The sequence below is a fragment of the Diceros bicornis genome, chromosome 16 (genome assembly GCF_020826845.1).
Source record: "Diceros bicornis minor isolate mBicDic1 chromosome 16, mDicBic1.mat.cur, whole genome shotgun sequence".
Taxonomy (NCBI): domain Eukaryota; kingdom Metazoa; phylum Chordata; class Mammalia; order Perissodactyla; family Rhinocerotidae; genus Diceros; species Diceros bicornis.
In genome coordinates, this window is record NC_080755.1 from 14,387,012 (window position 1) to 14,404,183 (window position 17,172).

The 17,172-nt window shown below is 42.2% G+C and overlaps 1 protein-coding gene across 1 annotated transcript in view; it reads right to left on the reverse strand.

The window, feature by feature from the left end:
* The window catches only part of COLEC12 (collectin subfamily member 12), a 176,761-nt gene that overhangs the window by 33,265 nt on the left and 126,324 nt on the right, over positions 1-17,172 (reverse strand). The window contains exons 3-5 of the mRNA XM_058556844.1: positions 9,276-9,398; positions 1,989-2,087; positions 182-1,228 (exon numbers count right to left, since the gene is read on the reverse strand). Coding sequence (XP_058412827.1) covers positions 182-1,228; positions 1,989-2,087; positions 9,276-9,398 — 1,269 coding nt within the window. The remainder of the gene's footprint in view (positions 1-181; positions 1,229-1,988; positions 2,088-9,275; positions 9,399-17,172) is intronic.

A 17,172-nucleotide genomic window follows, 5' to 3' on the forward strand; every position in this document is an offset into this window, starting at 1 on the left:
CCTTGAATACAACCTCATGAGAGATACTAAGCCAGAACCACCCAGCTAAGCTGCTCCTGAATTCCTAATCCATAGAAACTGTGAGATAAATGTTTACTGTTTTAAATTGCCAAGTTTTAGGGTAATTTGTTATATAGCAATCTATAACTAATACAAATATAAATTCAGAATTTTCACTCACCTTGTAGTATTGTAAAGTTCTTGATGAGCTGACCATGCTTGGAGTCTACCAGTTTCATTTCTTCCATAATCACTGATAAGTTGGCTACTTCAGTGTCTAACCTTGACCTCATCATATCTTGTTGCATCCTGAGAGAAACAGAATCCAAACGGATGTTGGCCAGTGTATTATTCAAGGAGGTCAGATCATCCGTGTGTTTGGTCAGCGTATCTGTGCAAGTGGTCCTGACTTCATTTAGATTGCTGGTCAGCGTCCGAAGGTGGTGGGCTGTGTAACTGATGTTGCTAATGATGTTCACAATATCCGTCTCAAAGAGCTGGAAGCGTTCCTCCAGCTGGCTGAACTTGATGGCCATTCTGTTCTCTGCATCCTTGTGTACGTCCTGCAGGTCTTTCAGGTTCTGCTCGTTGGCTTGTGAGGCCGTGGTGATGTTGTCCATCTGACCTGTGAATGAGTTGAGCTGGCTGTTCATATCCTCCAGGGTGTCGTTGTTGGCTTTGGCCAAGGCAGAGTTATTGGCAGCCAGCGTCTGCAAGCTCTGCACTTTCTCCTTCAGCCAATCAGTGTCCTTCTTGGCTTGAAGGAAAACCTGCTGCAGATTTTGGAAGTCGTTCTTGATTCGCTGGATAGCCTGGCTTGTGTCATCCACAGACCGCTGCAGAGTAGTGATGAGGTTCCTCTGCTGTGCCTGGGTCAGGTTCAGGTTGTTGAGGTTCATAATGACCACATTATGAGAATACATTTGGCTCTGCAGGTTGCCCTGCAGCACGCTGGTATCTTGCTGCAGATTTGTGACATAGCCATTATATGCCTGCAGGGTTTTGTTTACAGTGGTGATGAGGAAAGTGTTATTCTCCAAAGTTTCTTTCAGTTGACTCTGCCTGTCCACCAGTACATCTCCACTCGCCTGTAACTTCTCCAGCGTATCTTTGTTCTTGCTGGTCTTTTCTGTGATCTCACGAAGTTGCTGTCGAAGATCCAGAATGTCTGATCTGAAGGTGGAGAGCTCTGAGTTGGTGCTTATGGCTTTCTTCCCAGTTTGGTCTCCTAGAATAAGACACGTGGTGTTACTTAGATTGGTGGTATGGACAAGTGTTCAGATGAGGTCAAAGATCCCAAAGAGACTTAACTGGTATGTACTTATTTCAGATATAAAATTTGTGGGATATGCAGACTGCTCTGCATTAGAAAAATCCACATATCTATTAAAACTGGGCCCTGGGGAATTGGAAAGGGTGCAAAGAACTAGGACTGACTAATTTGGGTCAACACTTTTCTTCAAGAAAGAGAGGAATTTACCTGATTCTAGAGCACCGGGCAGGGTGTCAGGAAGGAAATAACCTACTGTTGTTTAAATTCACCAAAATTCCTTTTTAAAAAATGAAAACAAAAATCAAAGGATAGAATAGGCTGGAATCTTTTATTTTTAAAAGATTTTTATTTTTAAAATTAATCTCTACAATTCTTCTTTGCAATTTAAAATGATTCAAATAGGAATTTACTGAGCATTTTATAAAAGAGCTTTTAATAAAGGGTATTTGTGGTTCTTTTTGATCAGGATTGGTCTTCAGATTTTATTTGGCACATAACAGTGTTTTGCGAGGGGACTGAACTCCAAAATTGGTCCTTAACTTGAAAATTTATAAGTCTTTGAAGTAAATCATGAGGAAACATTCAAAATACAACAGAAAATTTAACATCCTTCTGGGTGAATGTGAGTTTACAGCAATATCCTAAAAAGCTGTGGTCATTTCTACAAAGCAGAGTCAGGGCATTCAACTTCATGCTTACTCTTGTTGCAGATTACCTAATTTTTTCAGGTCACTTTCCACTGCTGTGAGCTTGTCATCATAGGTTTGGCGAGATGTCTCCATGCCACCTGTGACATTGTCCATTTTCTCTACAACTAAGATTTGGAAATCAATGCATTAATAAACATACCTGATCAAATTTTATTTTTCAGTTTCAACAAGAGATCCTTTCATTACAGAATAAAGGAAACAGATTGAAACAAAGAGTATAAATGAAATCAAATATGGGGAAAAAGCCATTCTTTAAGAAAAATAAATAATGTACTTGTCACAAAAACCAGAGGTAGTTTACTTGTCAATTTGAGAATTGTACGTTTTTAACTATTCTCATGATTTGGTATTGCCTTGGATGTTGTAGAAATTGTTTGGAACTGATTTGTAAATTTTTATGTATTACAGAGTCCTCAATCTGTATTATTTCCTAGACTAATTCCCACAGATGGAAGCATAACACTGTGATCATTTACAAAATTTCACCACTCATCAGACTCCCTACCATTCCAGGCAGGTAGGACTCACTTACCTAGAAGGAGATTCGACGACAAAGAACACCTGGCTCAAGTCTATACACAGAGGCCTCGTAGAAGGGATGCAAAGTCAAGAGTGTCTGGCCCTCTCTGTCGTGGGTTCCACCACTGAGGCCTGGAAATCTGCTTCTCTTAGTGACAAGGGAACCTGCAGTTTACCACTTCCCAGGAAGATGCCTCAGTGGACTTCCAAACAATGATCTACCAAGGTTTTTTTTTAGCATCTTCTCGATTATACATGGGAGGGAAAGTTAGTGATGTAGTGTTAAATAAAAGCTTCTGTTCTTATTTGTTCTCAGAAGACAGTTAATTCTCTATGGTTAGGACTTCAAGTTCTTCTTTCTAAAATATCTATCAAGAGTGTGTCTCTCCAGAAGTGACTCCTGTGAGATCCAACCTCTAGCAGCTTGGGATGAAGTCGGACTGTCCTTCTTGGTATCAATAGCTTTTTTTAAATAGTGACTTTTTTTAAGGCCTGAATATACTTTGTATATTAACTGTGAGCCAATGGATCCAGTTTATTGATTCATCCAGTGTTCCACCCACGCAGGATTATGTGAGGAGATTCTCCTGGCTCCCACCAGGAAGGAGAAGTACATCCCCATGGGTCTGCATGACCTAACGTGACCCAGCTCCAAGGCTCCCGGCACCTTCCCTGGAGAAGCTCCTCATGCTCTCCCTTGGCTTCCACAGTCTGACTTTATGAAATGTGTGCATTGCACCAAATGCTCTTTCTCACCTGAGCCTTTCCATGTGTTCTTCTTCCCACCTAGAATGTTCCTCCCTGGCCTCTTCACCCAGCTAAGCCCTACTTGCTCTTTGAGACTCAGTGCGTCACTTCCTGTGGGAAATCTTTGCTGAGGTGCGTCTTGCCGAGCTCTCTTGGCAAGTAGTCCTTTCCCGGTTGCAGGGTTGCTTCACCGTGTTGTTGTGGCTTGTTTACTACAAGATCCCTTAAGGCAGGCAAATTTGTACTCAGTTTCATCTCCAGCTCTTGGCTCAGTGTGTGGCACTTAGTAGTTGTTCAACACATACTAACTTATTACACCATTTATTTAAATAAATGAGAACCTGCCTGCTGGCAGCTGAGGCGTGTGAAAAATTGGCCCAGCCAGAGGTCATGCAAACAAACACACAAACCGACCAGCCCAGGGAAGCCTCGGCACTGGCAGTGAGTGTGGCGTTTAGTTGAACAATTATTGTTTTTTGTAAAATGACTATATAGACACAGAGGTAAAGTTATAATAATCTGCACCTTAGGGTTGTTGGATAGGTATGCGTCCTCCTAAATCCTGGGAAACTCTGAAGAACAAAATGTTTCAGCTGCATTTCAGCAAAGCTAAACTTTTAAAAAATAAAATACGTAATGTTTACAAGTTTCAGTTCAGTTTTGATTCTCAAATCAAAACACATGCCTCAGCCTGTCCTCAAACCACACGCAGGATCCTAAGTCCACACTTTTTTCCTGGAAGCCAAAGAAACCTCTCACTATGCTGACAGGCAGTCATTTTCCACCCCCTCTGATTTTTCCTCCATGTAAGTTTCCGAAAACACAGAACTGTCATGGACAGATAATTCAGGTTTACACAGACTAAAGAAATAAATACATTCATTTAAAAAAAAACCAAACCATTTGCCCTGCCCACAAGTGCTAATGAACTAGTGACATGCACTGGGGCATGTTCTGTGCTTAAAAATAGGATCTTGGGGGATTGGCCTGGTGGCATGGGGTTGAGTTCACATGCTCCACTTCGGTGGCCCGGGGCGCAGGGGTTCAGATCCCAGGCGTGGACCTACGCACCACTTTTCAAGCCATTCTGCGGCAGGAGTCCCACATATAAAGTAGAGGAAGATGAGCACGGATATTAGCCCAGGGCTAATCTTCCTCAAGCAGAAAGAGGAGGATTGGCAACAGATTTTAGCTCAGGGCTAATCTTCCTCCCCCGCTCCCCCCAAAAATGACCTTGGTATAAAGTTGCAAACTTTAGAGTTGAAAAGCTGGCAGCTTGCCACTGCATAAAAATACTAAACTAATGGAGATCCAGAACCAACACTTCTGTAACAGCACACAGCATTTTCGTTGGTTTTTACTCTTATTAGCACAAATTCTCATTCAGGAAAACAGGGGCAGATCTGTCCTATCTCACCCTAGAAACTCCCAGTCTCTAGATGTTGACTCCGTTTGTAGATCATTCTCATATGAGGAAAACGGACATGAAACACACAGCTGTCTGTTATTTCACAGGCTCCCCTGTTATTACTAGCTGTCTGTTATTTCACAGGCTCCCCTTCATTGGAAACTGTTTCTTGACAAGGAGTTTTTCTTCAGAATATCAGTGCTTCAGGTATCGCACACCTGAGGAGTTGTCCCTCTTCAAGTTCCCAAAGTGAATTCTCTGGGATAATCTGACAGTAATGCCTCTTCCATAGAAGCACTTTGGTATCATCCCTCAGCTTGGGCCACTAACCTCTCCTCCCTTGTCTTGATTCCACCCATCCCCTAAGGTCCACTCCAAACCTCCCCAGCCCATCGTGCTGAGCCTTCCCTGATGGCTGGATTCCACACCACACTGACTGAACCTTTATCTGAATGGCAGTATTAACAGCCTCTATTTATTGAGTGCCTACTTGTTGCAGGGTACACTGCACCATCACTGCAGTTAATCCTTACAACTCCTCTTTCACAGATGAAGAAATTGAGGCTCAGAGATGCTCAGTAACTTGCCCAGAGTCGCACAGCTTGGAAGATTACCAAGTGGGATACCAGGCCAGGAGCTCTAACTCTAAAATCCATGCTTTCTCTATAACGCTACATTGCCTCTCATTTAGTATTCCTTTTTCCTACATCTGGTTTCCTCCAACAAAAATCCCTTGAGGGGAAGGATTATGTCTTTTTTACCTTCTCTTTACAGGCATCATCCTCAGATGTTCACTAAGCATCCGCCATGTATATGGCGCAGAGCTAGACTCTGAGGACACAAGGGACACAGTTCATGGCCCCAGGCCTTGAGGACAGGGAACAAGAGCAGAGCACAGAGCTCCTATCCAGTGCTCACGAGCGTCTGTACCAGACTAATCACGGTCCTCAGGGGGAAACACATCCCCTCACTGTACCTGGGACTCCCCAGTAATACCAGTGACACTCCCTTGGGATGCAGTAAAGACCTTTCTACCTTGAACACTATTTCAGGTTTCATTACAAAAATGCAGAAGATCTGGGTGCAGAATGTTACCCTGGATTCTAACAAGAGCTGCACAGTGTGATCTGATGCACATCTGAAAGCCTACTTATCCAGCTGGAATCACGACTCTGGCAGCAAGGTAGATATTCTATGACTAGGAATGTTGAGTCAGAGGAGATTCTTAGGGAGAAAGATTCAGATTTCTGCCTTTCTTCTTTGTCCTAATTACTTTAAGATGAATGCCTGCTGGGCAGGACAACTGGGTGGAATTTTTCTGTTCGGGGAATGTTCTGGAGGAAACATGACCCATTGAACTCAGGAGATGGCTTCTGCCATGGAAGCTCCATTGATAAAAAGCCCAGGGCAGAGGATGCACCACGCTGTAACTGTGCAAGAACATGCTTTCTGTAAAGTGGCTGACATGTCTCCCGGTCACAGCCACTGTACAGACCTGTCTGGGTGACTCAGCAGTTCCCTGACTTGTTCAGCAAATTCTCTAGAAGGAACTTAAGTTTTATCCTAACTTGTAGCTATGTTAAGTGACATAAAAGGAGAAGTAAAGGACAGTTTTGAGGAAAACAGTATGGAGTTGCCTTGGCTAACTCTGATAAATAAAGGAGTTTCTATTTCATTTCCTTTCAACTTCTCCTTCAGAGAAACATCTTGTTTCACTAAATATTCTTTTTTTCTTCCTCTTTTTTTTTTTTTTAATGGAGAGTTTCTCTAGACTTCAAAGGGAGATGTGTGAAGGGAGAACTGGGTCTTGTCTTTCTGCCTCTCACAATATTGGGTCATGAGAATCTTATCAGCAAGAAAGAGGAATCATGTACAAGTAAGGAGAAAACACAGCTGGAAAATACCAACATTTCAGTTAATTAAGGTTGTGTTTGGAAATCAAAATTGCATGTTGTATTACCTTATTTTTGTCAGTAGAGGCCTGAGGGATGGGGGCCTTGAAGGAGGGAGAGAGGGGCCAGAACGTCATCTCGCCTGCACTTGTCTTGCTCCCTCCAACTCTTCTCCCCTCATCTGGTTAGATTACACCCACAGAGTGGGTGAGTGGGTCTTCAGGATGTTAGGTTTCTAGGTAGGGCTTTGAGCTTCAGCAATCGTCTAAATGCAAATTGGCTTACAGGTCCCTGGGCATAGGTTGATCACCTTTACAGAAGTCAGCCCTGACCTACAATTCACGCATCCATCCATCCTCTCATCAATGTATTCAGTAAACTTTACTGGGTACCTATGAAGCACCATGAGGCTAGGGGCTAGTGGGAGATACAACAAACGAAAGATAGTTTCTTGTCTTCATGGAAATTATAGTTTGGGTGGTGAGGCAGACAAGCCCATAATGATACAGTGTGACAGGTGCTTAGAGTAAGTAAAGGTGCTATGGAACCAAAGGGGGGGTACCTAACTTGGCCTTCAGGGGCTTCTCGCAGGACACATGTCTAAGTGAAACATGAAGGGAAAGGAGTAATTCAGGTGGAGAGCAGAGAAAAACTGTTCCAGGCAAATGGACAAGCACATGCAAAACATGTCGGAGCCGAGAAGGACTTTCCAATGTCCAATGTTGTAAAAATGGGGGAAATATCTGTACTTTAAAAACAACAAATAAACAAACAAAACCCTCTCCTTGGATTCTTTCTGTATAATTCTGAAGGCATAAAGATCCTAGACCTTATTTCCTTGCAGAGGTAAAAATTACAAAACACCATACGGTGTTGTGCTCGTCAAACCTTTCTCATCCCCCTTCCGGTAGTCAATATTTACTTTCATGATATCACACAATACTGAGCCCAAAAGTTGCTTATTAAATGGCTGTTTGATTCCAAGCTCTCCATTATCTGAGTTCACTAGGAAAAGTCCTGGAGAAGTTAGTAATGACCTGAATAACCCAGGGAAGGAGGAGAGCCAGTCTAAATTACCTGGGACGTAAAAGGCCCTCCTTCTCCCCTACTAGGTTCCACTCCCACCCTCTGTCCAGCTCTCGCCATGATTTCATAGCCTTTCTTAACCCTTACTCTGTTAGTCCTAGGTTAGGTTAACTCATCACAAATGGATGAAATGACCTGGTCATTTTCCAAATTTCCATTGCCCAAATTCATCAGTCAACACACTCCAGGATGCACATAATTTTCCCTGGAGGTGGCCTTAGAGGTGGGACTTAACAAGCCTTGACTATACTGAGTATTTTTAACATGTTTTGCCATTCTCATGGCTAAAGCTGCATAAATGCAGTTACGAAGAAGCAAGGAACGAGATATATAGCCACTTATCTCCTGGGACCAACTACAGGACAGGTGGCTCAATTACATCTTTACTCATCCCAGTCACCTTGAAAAGTAGCATTATTATTGCCATTTTATAGGTAAGAAATCAGAAACTCTAAGAGGTTATGATTCATACCCAGGTTACAGAGCAATTCACAGAACTTAGCATGATGCTTGGCATGCCGGCTAGCACTTAATAGAATTCACAACTGTATTACAAATGGTGGAATTAAGAATTGAACTTGGACCATCTGGCTCCTAAGCCCATTCTCACTTCAATACACTGTATTCTCAGGAAACCACTAAACATGGGGAGAGAGGTGAGAGGAGTTACAAGTTGGAGGGAATTCACTTTGAATCTTTCTCTCCCCAGGTCAAGTCTATGGGCCCAGGAACAGAGAGGAGAATGTGTGGGAATTCTCCACTGTTAATCTGTCAGTTCTGAGGGAAGGCAGCTGAGATGGCTGCTGAGTGAAGGTTTTGAAGATCAGCAGACCCCACATCTGCCTCTTGCTGAAACCAGACGACACGTCTGTCTCACGCATCTTTGAGGGGAAGGCTTCCATGGCTGTTTTCTATAAAAGGGTTTATGTAGTTCGTGATTCTGAATCATGACACCTTCTACCTGTGATGTCTGGAATGGGTATGGAGGCAGGGGGGAGAACTCACTTTGTCTGCAAGTCTGGAGGATTCAGGCAATAATCCTCCACTGACCTTAAACCAGACACAGTGAAAGAATGCCTAACGTCCCATAAAGTATAGTTGAAGTGGCGGTGCTGTCTCTGTGTTTAACTTCTACAGGGCAGTATTTTTATGGAGCTATATAAACAACAGTGACCACAGTAAATGTGCTGAAGAGAAAAAAGGGAATTAGTTGGCTAGTCCGTGGTGAAGTCAGTCATATCCCTGGAGATCTTCTGTTTGGCTTTTCCTCTGTCAGTATAGTTTTCCTGTGTGCTGACTCCAGGGTTCCCATAGGCCCTCTTAGAGATAAAATAAAAAAATATCGAGGAAGAAGGAGTAGCTGGAAATAGGCAGAAAAAAGCAACAAAGAGGAAAAATCTTCATAACTTATAGAGGACCATTATTATTGTTGAAATGAGTCAAAGGAATTGCTACTTTCCCCCTTTCGGATCCCACAGCTACAAGCAGCTCAAGACACAAGGATGGAGCTTATGATGTTGCTTAGTTTTGCATCTGAGTTGTATTAATGAAATAGTTCACACTTGCAAATAGGTTTTTTTCATGCTTAAATTAATAAAAGGAAACTTGCTATTTGGAAGGAAAAAGGAAAGAGTACTTACCTTTGTATCCCAAAATGGCTACTGTGATTGTTAGCAAGGCACACAAAATGTATAATAAAATGATAGAAAACTTCAGTGCCCAGTTATTTTTACATTTGGTACATTGTGTTCCTTCCTGAATATCTGTAAGAGAAGTCAAATTTTAATAATAGTAAACAAAAACATCATTTTGAAAAGTATATTTTTGCATTTTGGTTCAAATACTATGACCAAGAATAATTTTTACATGTGCTTTACTATAGGATAAGTGGTATTTTAAAATTAAACATACCACTTTAGCAACACAAGCACATTAAATATTGCCATTATGTTACAATTTAATACGTTGTATTTAATATGACTGGAAAATAGCACATAACTTTGTCTTATAGAATAGTTTCAAGTCAAGTTTCATTATGATAATTACAATTATAATTTCAATAAAAACCTCTGCATGACAGAAGATTTAAAACACCCAAATCTACTTGTTTCAGCTATTGTTGGACCTATCGCAATTCAAACACAACCAGCCAAAAAAACTGTAACTTGTCCCTTGATGTTGTTTCAGTGGTATGCTCCAGCTAGCTCCTACTGGCTTGCAAGAGTCAATCATTAAAACTGTACGAATTTTGGGAGCTGGTTGTTAAACTGTTGGTAGCTTGAAATCAGCCATGGAGGGAATATTTACACCACAGAAATTGGCAAACACTACAAATTATGATCCCCCTGCCCCCAGAACTGGTTTACAACACACCGCTGGCTGTAATGTACTATAACCCATAGCAGAAAATATAGGTAATTTTATGATTAAAATGCTCAATATATAACTATTTTTATACATTACATGTATACAGAAAACAGACACTGACCCTTATTTAAGTTATCACAGTTATTTGAATAACAACTAGAAAAACAAGACATTTTTGATAAGAGGAGGTAAATTTTTACTGCTCACACTTCAACTCTTTGGAAGACATTCTAGTCCAAGTGGTAAACCACCATCACTTCTGCAAGTGACTCCAGAAACTGACCCATAAAAAGGGAACTTTCCATCAGATTGATGAGAAACACAGAAGATAAGACTGTGGACATTTTAATGTGAAAATCACAGGGTAAGGAGTATCGGGAGACTCCTTATTTTCCCCTGTGTGTCTTACAAATAGTGTTCCCCAGGAACAACGGCATATAAAGCACTGATCTCCTATAACTGTGCTCAATAACTTTTGATGGGTAAGTCGTGAGGATTAAGCCTCAGCTGAAGTTTCTCTCTTCTGGTTTGTAATTTTACAGATACTGCCCTTCTTCAGGGAAACAAGTTCCTCAGCTGTGTTTAATGCAAAATGATGAGGGAAACAGCATAGAACAATGACTGAAAAAATTTAACTTTCAGGGTTTAACCAGTCCCTCGGTGTTCTAGGCTGTAGACCAAAGGGGAGAGGGTCCAATCTGTCCGTTCCGTGACTTAGAGCAGTGATTCTCAAACTCTGGGGCGCATCGGACTCACTCGAAGGGCTCGTTAAAACACAGCCTCTCTAATTCAGGAGGTCTGAGAAGGCGCCTGGGAATGTGGATTTCTAACAAGCTCCCAGGGGATGCTGATGCTGCTAGTCTGCCCACCGTGCTGTAGAATGGCGCTTCTCAAATCCTAAAGGGCTCAGAAATCACATTGTTGAAATGCAGATTCCAGTTCAGTAGGTCTAAGGTAGTATCTAAGATTCTGCATTTCTGATGAGGTCCAGAAGATGCTTGGTCAGAGGAACACATTTTGAGGAGCTAAGATTTAGTTTAGAAGATGGTCATGCTGGATCAACCTTTGGTTAGGCAATTCCTTGAAGATGAAACTGTAAAATCAGACTCATTGATCAAACAGGCCTAGAGTAAATCAGCTTCTTTGCATCACAGTTTTCCTATTTCTCTTACTCCTTTTCCTTTCCGTCCTCCTCCTTTGATTGCCAGGGAGATGTCTCAGCACGGCCTCTCATGTCCAAAATGGACGTTGGTACTTGCCCTGCCAAACCTCCAACTTCCACCCAACTTTCTTATTTCCATCCAACCTCAACACTACTACCATCCTAATCCCCCAGGTGGTTAAACTCAAAGACATCCTGAAGTCTTCTCTTGTACTTATTCTCTAATTCAATCACTCACCAGCCCTGCTGATCTTCCTGTGGGATATTTTTATCATGATCATTTCATCTACAGTTCGCTGATGTTCATTTATTGCCTACACCATTCCAGGTTCTGAGCTAGGTATTTAACACATGGCATCTTGAATCCATATAATAACCTCTTAAGGAGGCATGGTAGGGAGAACTGAAATGGCACCCCACAGACATCACAGCTAGGATTCAAACCTGGATCGGACTCCAAATGCCATGATCTCTCCACTATGCCATGGCGCCTCTCTCTGGTCATTCTTTCCTCTCCATTTCCACTGCCACCATCCTAGTGAGAGATCTTTTAATCTCAGTGGAAACTTGCTCTTCCATTCCCACTGGAATCTAGCCTCACCCTGTACTAAAATTCTACCGTCCTCATGACATGCCAAAAAGAAAAAAACAAAAACATCTTAATGGCTCACCATTAGCTAAAGGATGAACACAGTCACAAACACACATACCTCACACACTCACGCACACACATCTACTTATGCTCTCTATAATCTGGCAATTTAAAATGAAACAAAGACCCCTCACATCCAGTTAAAATGAAAATATTTTTATAACTGGGAGAGGAAGAAGTATAGAAAGACCCATGAACGTGCCACATCTCATGTTCAGAAACAATAAACTTGCTTTGGTGGCAACTATAAAACGCAGGAGGAGGATAGACACAGGGATGCTGGACGGGCCTCCTGTGGAAAGACTGGATGACACTTTGATGGTTGATGGGGGAGTTTCATTCCTTTTGGATTTTAGGACCATGGTGGGTGAGCTTTTTACACCTCTCCAGGGTTGTTTCTCACATTCCATGAGAAGAGCCTCGGAAGATTTGGTCAGAGGGGAGATCATGGTAGATAATAGAATCTGGGGCCAGAAGGTTGCTTAGAGGTCATCTGTTCAAGCATCATTGTGTTATTGATGGGGAAACTGAGGCCGGTGGGGTAAAGCAGAATCAGAAGCCACGTGTCCTGACTCCCAGTGCAGGGGTCTTTCCCTCCCATCCCGGCCATGTCTGCTAGCGCCGTGTTTGCCACGCAGATCCACTCCCAGATAGCTGTCACTGGTTCACATTCTGAAGAACAGGGTCACTTCCTCACGATGTGCATTTCTCATTGCTGACTGTATCAGCATTTAATCAATCTCAGATGGCACCACCTGGCCTCCCTGTCCACTTGACACACTTTCTCTGTCTTGTTCTCCCCCCTCCCCCTTATTTTTAATAAGAGTTCTGTTTTATCTTTCCCTCTCTGCCCTCCGCTGGGAGGACATCTGGCCAAACAGAGGGATGCCTACTACAGAGAGACCCTGCTGGCTCCTGAAGCTGGGGGACCCCCTCCTCCTTGAACCTAGATGGTCACAAAAAACATTCACGAGAGATATCCCCCTGTTACCAGCCTTTGTAGTGTTTGTTTTCTTAGCATTACTTTCCAGAGACTGGGGACTTTGTTCCACTGGAGGGGGTGGGGAGGAGGGCAGGGGAATGGGCCTGCAGAGTGCTGCCGGTAAGAGATTCAGGTTCAGGAAGTGAAGCAGTTTTGCCCCTCACCACCAAGAGATCTAGCTCATCAAAAAACCTGGCCCAAACAGCACATTTGTAATTCAGCAGGCCACTGGCATAATGTGCCGGAAGCTTCCATGCCTTTCCATTGGTTATCCCTCTTGAACTATCTCCCACTGAACTTGATTCTTGGCTCATGTTTGGAATGTATCTTTCAGTGTCCAAGTCTTTATTATACAAAAAGTTTGGGGGCCAAGTGAAGCCAGAATCACCCTGGTTAACTCCTTGAGTATTCTCTGGAAGTCCAGAATGGGCTGACAGTTTGGTCCCAGTGCCCAAACTCAAAGTTCCTGGTGTTGCCCTGTTTCTAATAACACGTTGGAAAGTAAGTTTAAAGTAAGAAGTGGGGGGGCGGGGGGCCGGGTTGTGGGGCCACCAATCAGGGGTGGTTAGCTGGGTGGAGAGAATAATTTAAACACTGCAGGGATGCCAGTACAGAGGGCCAGAAGAATTCACCAGCAGGGAGAATTCCTTTATGCTGTGGTTCTCCCTAAAGAGCCCTCCCAAGTGCTGTGGTCCAGCCTCCAACCCAGCCTGTTTTTCCAATCTTTTGGGAGAACAAAAGAGTCTCCTTCACTGTCATATTTTTCTGCCATGTACATCACTGAAGGAGGGCTTGTCTGTTAAAATGGATAGATGCTGATCAATGCTCTTCTTCCTTAGGTGAAGGTGGCACTGTGGGCAGGTGCGGGGCACTCCTGGTCCATCTTATTATCACAAGTGTCTAGAGCTTGGTGGTGGTGTTGCCATAAAGCTCATGTTACCGAAGAGAAGCTTCAAAAAGCTGGTGGATTGTAAAATCCAGAAAACCACAGGGTTTGATGTGAGATTTGGCAGTGGCCTTTTCATGTGGTTTTTTTATAGTTATTAATCTACTGCCTGGTGGCATATATTCCCATAAGTCCAGGAGAATGATTTGGCTCTAACAGTAAAACTGATGATTCAAATCAATTCCTACAATTAAAATGCCCTCAAAAACAACAAAACAGCAAGAGTTAATATCTTGGTTAGTTATCTGGATGTTATACAATATCACTAGAGCAAAAGTTAAATACATAAAACGCTTTATCCTACAAATAATTAGTTTTTTCTTATTATAAAGGCCATATACTAAATGAAGGGATATGGATTTAGTTAGTAAAAAAAAAATTTTATTAGTAATTTAGTTCCCTAAATACATATCCCAGTCCTGGACACCTTATTATGCCAAGTTTCCTAAACAATGTGGAAAATCATGAAAACGGAAGCAGGACAAGAATTGGATATGAAATCATTTTCTGTGAAAAATAAATGAAGCCTCACAGCATCTCTGTATTCACAAAGATGTATTCAAACCAGAAAAATTATTTAGAAGAGAGTTTTCTAAGTTTAAAATCTTCAGCATTCATTCTGAGCTTATATTAATATTCTGCACATTTACCAAGGGTATAGTTTTTTTCATTAAAAATTTTTCATGTATATATATTTAAAAAGGCAGCCCATTCTGGTTTGGTTTTAATGTTTAAAAAAAAGAGTATGTATTATTTGTTTAAAATTTATATTCTGCCTATTAAAAAGGAATCATAGGCAAAAGCCAGATGTGATGATGCCACTCAAAATACATAGTGTCTGCCAGAATATAGAATGTCTCAAAAGAATGCCATTATTTTCTCTTTGTGGTTTTTATAAGACGACATCCTGTCCTAATTAGCCTCGCCCCAAGCCCAGCTGGGCCTGAATCCCTTCAGCACCTATGTGGTTCACATGGCATAAATCTAGGCTCATTTGTGTGTTTCTCAAATAATTTAAATGCCATCTTCATGGCTACCACCTCCTACAGGATGGGAATTCCATTTTCTCCAGTATTGCCTTTGCACTTCTCTAAATAAACAAGCACTCTCTAGTACTCTGCTCGGCATGCAGTTTAACACCTACATGACTGGAGCGTGGGTCCTGGCACTGGGAGAGGCGGGCCCCCTCACTCCCTCACACAACTGGAAGCTCTCAGGGGTGGGGATTTCACAACCTTCTCTCCCACCTTTGGGTCCAGCCTCCTAGGTGATCAGTGACATGGTGATCTCACTGTCCTGCGGGCCAGGGTGTGGATGTCCTGGGAGAGGCATTCAGCTCAGGGGCCTGTGAGTCAGAACACCGACACTCAGGAGAAGCCCTTCCTTTAGACCCCATCTCAGACTGAAATGAATCCCCAGATCTACAGCAGCACGGCAGCATTTCTACATCTTGTGTCCCTCAGCACTCATAAAACTAAACCTGATAGGGCAAAGATGAGAAGGGTAAACCCACAAGCCAGCACTTGCCTTGAGTGTTGCTGCTTTAAAAAGTGTCATTTTGGCGCAGCTGAGGAGCCAGTATAATGATGATGGGGACCCTGCTGAGCTGAGCAGGCAAGTCTCAGTTAATGATAGAGTACCTGTTGTTTATTGCTGACACAGTGTTGGGGCATGTGGAAATTATGCTATGGAGCAGGTGCTGGCGACAAAGTACTCAATCCACTCTCTCTCATATACCTACTTGATTTTTTAAACCAACAGAACTAGTGTTTTAATGAAAAAAAAAGGGAGCAGCTTCAATGTAAATGAAAATATCAATCAGCCTGACAGACATTCCTCACTCCTCCATGAATATGTGTTTTTCACTTTCTTCAAGTGAAGACTATTGTTGAGGACATTTAAATTAAGGGAAAGTGAGCCAAGAAAGAATGACGGAATTTACTGTTGGTGTTTTAAAGTAATTATCTATTCTGCCCTGAATGCAGCTTCAGTTCTGAACCTTAATGAGAAATAAGTCGATCGACTTGAAATGACCCCAATGAGAAAAAGTTGGCAAATAAAGAATGAAGGAAGTGCGAGGGATCTACTGTACAGACTACTGGCCCACCAAGGCTGTGAGGAGAGTGTGGCCCCAGATTCAGTGTGGAGCACCCCGTTCACCAGCTTGTTATTCATAGTTGTTATTAAAACTGGACACAGGAAAAGAGAGGAAGACATCTTTTCACGGGGCAGACAGCCATGGTTGTAGAGGTCAAAGGAATGAAACTGGAAAATAAAAATGGAAAATCACTAGACAAAAAAGAAGGCATGCAACAAATTATAATTGAATGTAAAGTAAGTGGGAAAATGTATGCTTATTAAATTTTCCATTCCTTTGTAAAGAGTTCACAAACGACAGTGTTAAATTTAGAAAATTGTTTAAAACTGAAATAACTAGATAAAAAGATACATTTCCATGTACACACACACACACACACAAAGTAACTTTCTTTAGACAGTAGAAATGTTTAAAAAAAAATGATTTCTAAGGCAAAATTCAAATTCACAATTTCCCACCGATTTCTCAGGGTGTGCTGGGGCCAGCTTCTACTGACTGGTGAGAGCCAACTGGTTATATCTCTTCACAACTCCATGTTCAGTGACTTGAACTGGCAGCTTGAAATTTGTCACACTGGGAGTATTTACACCTCAGAAATCAGCAAATGCTACAAATCAGGGCTTTTGCCTCCTGGAGAACTGGTTGTTAAACATATGCCAGCATACCACTCAACCTGGTGCAACTAACCCATCACATTTCAACAAATCAGACAACTGCTCTGTCCATGTGGAGTAATCGCTTGGGAAGTTCAGGATCACTGGCACAGCCAAGCCTGGACGTGGTGGAGATTATATTGGATCATTGTTTCTTCTCTCTCCCCTTGAGGTTATAGAGATACCATATGCATTCTTATTCATGATATTTGTGCACATTAGATGGTTTGATTTCAAACTTTCACGGAAACTTAATAAATTTCAAATTCACAATCTCTGTGGGGTGAGATAATCTTAGATTCCCAGTGAGGCTGACAATGTTTAGGGTTCAATTCTCACGTCTGTTAACTTCATACCACAGATACAAGTTTGACTTAATTTTGACCAACCACCCTGCAAGTGAATTTCCGTCTCAGGTGGAGACAACATACAGAAGGACTGGCCTGATCTGTCACCCACGTGAAGTGAGCACGGCAAAGTGAAGAGATGGTGCCCAGGTGACTCAGCCTAAGGACAGGCAGTTGTGGAAGACACATATGGATTCAGACAGAGGACTCACTACACAGGAAGGGATTTAGAATGGCAAACCTCAGTCTCGAAGACATTCTCTATGTATCCTAAAACCATGCAGGAATTAAAACCCCATCAGCTACGCAGAAAAAATCCAAGGAGTCCAA